The sequence below is a fragment of the Microchirus variegatus genome (genome assembly GCF_963457635.1).
Source record: "Microchirus variegatus genome assembly, chromosome: 14".
NCBI lineage: Eukaryota > Metazoa > Chordata > Actinopteri > Pleuronectiformes > Soleidae > Microchirus > Microchirus variegatus.
In genome coordinates, this window is record NC_139815.1 from 25,146,060 (window position 1) to 25,153,961 (window position 7,902).

The window sequence follows — 7,902 nt, forward strand, 5'->3', positions numbered from 1 at the left end:
CCATTTAGAGGAAAATAGATAATAAAACACGACGCATATGACTTGACTCTGTATGATTGGCAGATTGCCCGGTTGCAGGTGGCATCTATAAACCTATGGTTTTAAAAAATGACATGGCGCCTGTTAATTCCCAAATCCAGAGGCTTTAAAACAGGAGATTAGAGAACACAGCCCCTTAATGGTAAATATTAAGCACGTATTAACACCTTATTTAGGAAAAATCTTAATTTGTGTCATAATAGAGGTAGAATAAGGTGTTAATACGTGCTTAATATTTACTAATAAAGGGCTAGTATGCTACTTATATTCATGTTAGTAAGCACCTAGTTAATGGTGACTATGTGTTCCCTAATCTAAAGTGTTAACGTCCATATTTATACAGAGTCTAAGGTTTGGAGAATATAAATTTAAAGGGGAAGTAAGTAGTTTATAGTGCCATCTGGAGGAGAGGCTGAAATTTACAACAAAGACCTGCTGCTCTGCTCACCCCCTCCCTTCCCTGAGCGCTACGGTGTCCTCAGCTGGTCAAATGTCGTCCTCGTCGTCTTTCTCCGTGTCAGCAGATGAGGTTCGTGAGGCGAGGGAGAGGGCGGAGCTACCGCGGCCATAGCAGACGAAGCAGAGAGAGAGGAGGCGGGACTTCAGCTACAAGTAAAGAGACGCTTGTTTTGTTCTCTCGCCTTTGTCCTTACAGGCTCCGGTAGAAACATGGCGCCTCGCTGCTAACAGTGGCTATGCAACCGTGGCCCGCAACCATGTTATTTTAAATGACTTTTTAAAACACTACGAAAATGAAACAAAGAATATTATACAGCGACTAGACAATGCAGGAGAACATAATATGTATACAAAAGTGGATTTTGGGTTATATAAACCCAAAAATACTACACAGTGTCCCTTTACAGACTTCAAAGACAAAAGCAAATCTCTTGGCAATAAACAAATTGTGATTCTGAATCTAATTGTTCGGCGGCTGCCTTCAGAGTGCGAAGTGTCTCTGGAGTAATTGAAGGGACAGACAAACTGACCGGAGTGACACCTAATAGATCAGGTCTTTATGACCCGCAGTTCACAGACGAGGAGGAAACCTGCTGCGGCTAGAAGTCCCTCACTCTCAGGCTCGCAGCTCTGACCTGCCAGAGGGAGCACATCATTAGGGCCCATATAAACTTTTGAAGTAGTGAGTCCAAGGAAAGGCCAGGTATGTAAAGCAATAAACTGTGAACACCAACACGAAAAGTGAAAAAAGTGCGTGACCCCTGACACTGAAATGACTACTTTTGAGTAGTTCTGTTCTCTGTTTTTCTCCCCTTGGATGCTTACCTGTCAGCCATAACTTACTTCCCACTACTACGCTCAATAAAAATAAGAACTAAAGCGTGCCTTTGAAGTTTTTCTTTTTTTTTTACATGAGTCAATAAATCCTTAGTGATGATGCAGTGTGGCTAAGTAAAACCACTAATTAATTGTGACATTTAAAATGATAGGGAAGACATTCTTCAAAGCTTAGTCAGTAGAACAAATATCTTAACCATCAGTTGTAAATGAATCTGAGTCACGGCGAGATCGGTTACACGCAAAGCTCGAGCCTATTTAAGAAACAACACGTTTCCAAGACACAGATTGTTGTAGTGAGTGTGTATGCAAATGTTGGTGGAAGTATTTTAGGAGCGAATACCAAGGAGAGAGCCTGGTATTTTGAGAGTTTATAGCTCCCTCTCATGTCCAGTAGGTGAGAGACAGTGAGAGGCAAGGAGAGGGTGTTTCTCCATTGCACCTCAGCCAGGGACAGCTGACTGGTTGAGACCTAATTGCTCTCAAGTGAGGTCAGCAGTAGGCTTTTATCTGAGCAGACAGTAGAAGATGCACAGAGTCAACAGAGTCAAACTGCCAGAATCAGGGAGACATACGTGGGAATTGACAGAGGCTTCCAGCACTTGTTTAGTTTCACTGCATTACTGGACCTGCTTTACAACTGAGGCTGCAGCAGTAGAAGAGAGGAGTGTTGAGATTAAAGCTCTTAACTGACAGGGAAAATATCATCTGACATCTCCTGTCATCCACTGGAGCTCATGTAAGTTATAGAAACTCCACATGTTTTTTTAACAAGTAGAATGGTTTGTGTTTGTTCAAAGGGAAGGGCTGGACAATAATTCAATATCAATATTTATCACCATATGATTTTCTTCAATCGGAATACGACAAAGAATATTTTTAGCTTAAATATTTTTCCTGTTTAGCAAATGTTTATTGTTTGGTTTTTTTAAATTCTCAAACGTAAGCAGTCATCGTCGATATCGACTGATTTTTTAAAAATGTTTATTGTGTGTTTATTTTTGCAATACTGTCCACCGCTATTGGGAATACATTTTGATTTAAACACAGAAAACCAGAAGCTTGACATGTTTAAAATGTATGGGATTTGTTTGACGGGACAGAGAATTACAGCAATTATTTTGTTTTTTTTAAATTATCTTATTTTCCTAACTGCATTAATTAATCAGGTCTCATTCTTTTTTTCTTTTTTTTACAGCGACAATATTTTTAACGTTTCCCGAACTGGATTATGACATCTCTTTTCGGATTATGGTCTCAAGAGGATGGAGCACTCAAAGTGCACCGTCACTGAGGAATAAAGAGAGACCCCATCTGGTAACTCTGTCACCAGTATTCTTCAGCTCCGGCAAACCTTCACAAAGTCTCCTCCACAGAAACCCCGTCTCACCGGCCCATCACGACGCAGACTGCTGCATAAACAGGGTCACAACGCAAGGGTCACATATCCCGGGGTCGCTGGGAGGGATAGTGTGCACATCTCCAGCTCACATTTTCAGTATGTTGTTCATCGATCCCCACTGCATTGTATTATAATGCGCAAATGGAGGCTGACATGGAACCTTCAAAATCTGTTCTCGGGACTGTACTTGCACGCAATGTTCCTGTTGGGCAGTGTGTGTGTGGTCTACAGTGACTGCACTCCAGAGCAACTCGCTGCCATCATGAACTGCTCCAGACATGAGCGTCACACCAGGAACTACGACTACATGGAGGGGGGAGACGTGCGCATACGACAACTGTTCAGCCGCACACAGTGGTTCCTGACAATTGATGACAGGGGCAATATCAATGGCACACAGGATCCCACCGACTGCAACAGTAAGGACAATTCTCTTTGTCTAATGCAAAACTAACAATTTGCTTTTAATGTATTAGCAATAAAAATAATGAAATATACTAATTACTCTCCAAATCGTTAGGACAGGCTTAGTCCTGGAATGTTTTCATTGTGCAAATCAGTTTTGAAATGTACTGCTTAATTGAAATATAAACAAATGTCCTTATTATTCAAACTGTTATCAAATCAGCTCGACACAGCTCTCTGTGTGTTTTTGCCGTACAGCGTTGTTCAGATCTCGTGTCCCACAGTGACAAGTTATGTGTTTTATGTCACGACAGTTTGAGGCAACACTGATATTGTGCTAGTAAAGTAAAGTATGACTGACAACGCAAAGAACAGTCCACGAAAAGTGAAATCTACTGCTCAAGGAACAGCGCCATTCAGCAGTTTGAGCAGATAAACACCTCTGCTCTGCTGCTGTATACACACAAATGCTCCCTCAGTCAGATCGTCAGATAGTTTTGCTCATAGAGACTGTTTTCAAGTGAAGGAAGCAGCATTCAAATACATGGTGTGTGTCCATGATGACCAAAAAGAGATAAGAATGACATTGACAACAACAAAAAAGTTACACACTGCAGCGTTAAATGCCACTTGGCCTGTCAAGGTGACAGAAGCCGCGTGGGAGTTGTTATTGTACATACATCGTTCTGCGTGTGTCACTGTTAGAGCAGCCAAAGGTAGCAAAAGGTAAAATAGAGCAGGTGGAGGTTTTGGCTTTTTAAATCATAACAGCATATAAACACAGACTGTTATGAAGTAAACCGAATGGTCATTGAGACTGATGGGTACCAGACCTCCGTGAACTGAGACTCACACAGGCACAGAAGCCGTCGATATTAGACCACAAAGCTGGCATCAGTATTAATAAAAACCTCCTGGTTAACAACTGACTTCTCACACGCACTGACCGGTGTCTAGTCAAGAATTACTCTGCAAGTTAAATGAACACAATCAAACACAATCAGCTACTGAACGGCTCGTTTGATTTGCTCGCCGTGTTAATCGTATGTCAACACTGTATATTTCAAGTGTCTGAGCCGATATTTTTGTGCAAAGTTAGCGATTTCACTACTGGAAATCTCCGTCATTGTGAGGATGTTATAAGTAGTTATCATTTCCTCCCGTCTGACAGTACAGCTGTGGCTGTGGAATGTTGGCATGACAGAGAGAGAGAGAGAGATGCTTCATGGAAAAGATGCTTGTGCAGCAACTGGCAATGAAAGACAGAAAAACTGATGCACCCATATGTGGCTGAGGATCGCACGCTAAAGCCACACAGTGATTAATCCAATCAGCCTTTGAAGAGAGCAAAGAGGTGCTGATATACAAGTTATGTAATAAATCACTGATTCATAATAGACAAGAACAAGTAGTGTGCATAAAGAGAAGGGGAGATGCAAAAGATTATCGCCTTTGATTGAGCTTATGAGGTTTTTTCTCACCCTTAGTGTAATTCAAAAGTTTGTTCCGACAAAGAAATAATAATGATTTTGTCCATTTAATAAAACTGCACTGCAAAAACACTGGGCAATATAGAGAACTTGTTTTTCACGTTTTCTCGTTCAGCAATATTCAAATACTAATAATAATGGAAATAAGAGCGAGAACAACAAAGATGGTTTATAAAACAGCGAAGAAAGCAACGATATTTGTTATGACATAAAGTGAATGGTAATTATAAACACATGCAGGTTTCCGCCTCCAACCAAAACACCATGGCATACCGTAATTTGAGTTTAAACAAAATGTGATAATAAAAATATCATCAAACGTAAACTGCTTCCAATCAACCTAAACCACTGCAAATAAACTTGTTAGAGGATGGTAGCGTTGTTTGGTTTCTACTGTTGCTCAGGTTACAGTGTAGTAGTGCTGTTGTCAGGTGAGAGACTGATTGTATCTGGATTGCGTTTGTAAAGCCAAACTGCAACATAAATAATCTGCTAAAGAGATTCAGGAGTTTCAGTGCCGAACATAAAAAAAAAAAAACCTGTTGAAATACAAAGTCAATACGAATAATGAAAATGAATTTGCCAGACGTTACACATTGTTATACGTCACCTCTGCGTAAATGCAAAGCAACTGGTGTGAAGCGGCCAGTGTGAATCTCAAATTGCACAATATCGCGCCATTCCTGGAAGGCTGTCTGGAAAACCCTCATTATCAAACGTAAACACTGGATTGAAACTCTGTTCAGGAAAATCAAAATTAGGGATAACCCCCAAGTTAGTTTACTTAGCCTGAGGCTGGACTAGCGAGTGACGACAAATCTGTTCAAGCTGAGGAAAGCTGGAGAGCATCCACATCAGAGCCAAAATATTAACAGTGTGTGCGTGTGTTCCATCTGTCCACAGCAGACCAAACAGATGTAGCCATTATTTACTTGTCATATTATAAGAATAGTTAACCCATGTGCACTGAGAGATTCTATATTTTCCTTAACAACCATGAAAACACACAATAGAACTTCCTGCAGACAAATGAACGGTCAACGGAGAGGTGTTAACAAATCAGTTCAACTTTCTAAAACAACAAAACTTTGATTCTTATTAATCAAGACCTGTTATGAAGGTGGTGTCAAACAGGGGAATAGAAAAGCAGCATTTTATGCAGATACGCGGTCAAAGGGCAGTGACGTTCAGTCAAATATCAAGTGAAGTGCAAGAGCAGCACAAACAACATTCCAAGATGGGGAGACTGCCATCTGTTTGTCATCTAGCAAATAGTGAGATGCAGCATGCTCAATGTCAGTCTGAAAATGCAAGTGACTTCACTTTTAAGTCTGCCTTTTTTTTTTTTTTTTACAATATGCAAGTCTTTAAAAGTCTATTTGGGCCTTAGTTCAATCACAACAACTAAACAAAGAGAATCCTGTCAGATTGTGCGCGTTTTTTTTAGGCTGAGCCAAGATTTGACTTTTTCACCGAGCTAAGCAGATCGATCACGGATGATGGCTGTACTAAGGATCCGTCATCTGTGTCTGATTAAACACACACTTGTAGAACAGACAGTTATCTCTTAATATTGTTCCGTATACATGATTGGCATTTAAATTTCTAAAGATGTAATTCATTTTTTTTACAATTTTGAGTATCACTTCAGTGGCTAAAGTAACGCCTGCAGGAAAATTCCTGAGAAATACAGTCCACTGTGCCATTAGTTCTAATGTTGCATAATAAAAAAAATATATATCACGCCCCAAAATAGCTAAGTGTTTTAACTCTCCCCACATTTTGAAGGGCAGGCCTAAAAATGTAGCGTGCAAAGCACAGGCGAGGAGGTAGTTTTCTCAATCCCAGGAGACGGAGAGGCCTAATCTGTCTCCCATATGTGCTACGGCCATATAGGTTGTGGTTTGTGTAATGGCCACCCAGGGCAGTTAACAATGCCTGAATGAATCCAGAGAGCGCAGGGGCTGATTAACCACAGGAACTTCCGCCCCCCCCCCCATTTGCTAATGATGATGAATGTCGAGTGTGGGGCGACGATAGTGTCTTATCTGTCCTGTAATGTGTCTCGCTTTCCTGTGTGACCGTCTGGCAGGTATCCTGGAGATCAGGACGGTGTTAGAGGGAGGCATACTCGCTATCAAAGGTGTAAAGAGTCAGCGGTACATTTGTATGAACAAGGCAGGAATGCTGCAAGGCAAGGTAATATTAAAGATATTTTATCATCAAGCTTCTAATTGAATGTCCAAGATCAAGAAATAACAAGAAGTAACGTTTTTTCTTTCTTATTCAATCTTTCTATTACAGGAAAACTACAACGTAAACTGCAACTTCAAAGAGGTTTTCCTAGAAAACTACTTCAACGCTTACTCCTCTGCAAAGTGGACTAAAAATGGAAAAGAAATGTTCATTGCCCTGTCTCAAAAGGGAAAGCCGATGCGAGGGAAGAAGACGCGGAGAGAGCTCATAGCATCACACTTCATCCCTATGAAATGCAGGGAGGACGAGAGGAGGGCGGTGGACTGAGAACAGAAGCAGGACTAAGCCGTGGGACTTGCGTATGACTTCAATCCGATATTTTATATGCTAATGGACACATGTAAACTCATTACCAACTCCACTCTCATCCAGTTGTAGATTAGTTGTGCTTTTCTATTCTGTAATATGTTGTTGTTTTTTTTCATCCAAGAGAACAACAGATTCAAATGATGTCAAAATATCCACAGATAAGACGTCGAAACAGCTTCAACCTGAACATAAACTGTAAAAACACTACAGTCAACCACAGACTGCATCTAAAAATGTGACGTAGTTTTCCGTGTGGAAAATTAACTCCTATTGTGAGGCCTCGACATTCACAATTTGACTGGAACTGTGTTTTTGAAAGTGGAAATTCAGAGACGTCACCTGTAATCAGGCATTGACATAATTTTCCTCCAAAAGTAACATCATTTACTAAATTGACATCACGTTCTACTGAAGAAGGCCTTTTGCAACTTCCATCCACCACTCATATTTAAATAAAGTCTATACAGTCAACTCAAAGTGACTTATAAAACAAGTTGTAACTCACAGTCAGGGCTGTAGCTTCTTTTTCTTCAAAAGATGAGTGACACACCCAGTCAGATGAGGAGGAGACCTGCACCATCATCACAAAGTCTTCAGGAGTGTAGATCAACGTAAAAGGTCCTGGAAGAGAGATATGGCTCGACTTAGATGTGCTGAAACAAGCTGGACTTGTCTTAACGGTACAAACAGAGGCTCAACAATTAC

The 7,902-nt window shown here is 40.7% G+C and overlaps 1 protein-coding gene across 1 annotated transcript; it reads left to right on the plus strand.

The window, feature by feature from the left end:
• Positions 1 to 2,870: 2,870 nt before the first annotated feature.
• On the plus strand, positions 2,871 to 7,155 carry fgf7 (fibroblast growth factor 7; the record flags this gene model as incomplete). Its single annotated transcript, XM_083900625.1, has 3 exons — positions 2,871 to 3,156; positions 6,725 to 6,831; positions 6,937 to 7,155. The coding sequence occupies 3 exons, from the start codon at positions 2,871 to 2,873 to the stop codon at positions 7,153 to 7,155; spliced, it is 612 nt and encodes a 203-aa protein (XP_083756751.1).
• Positions 7,156 to 7,902: the final 747 nt, after the last annotated feature.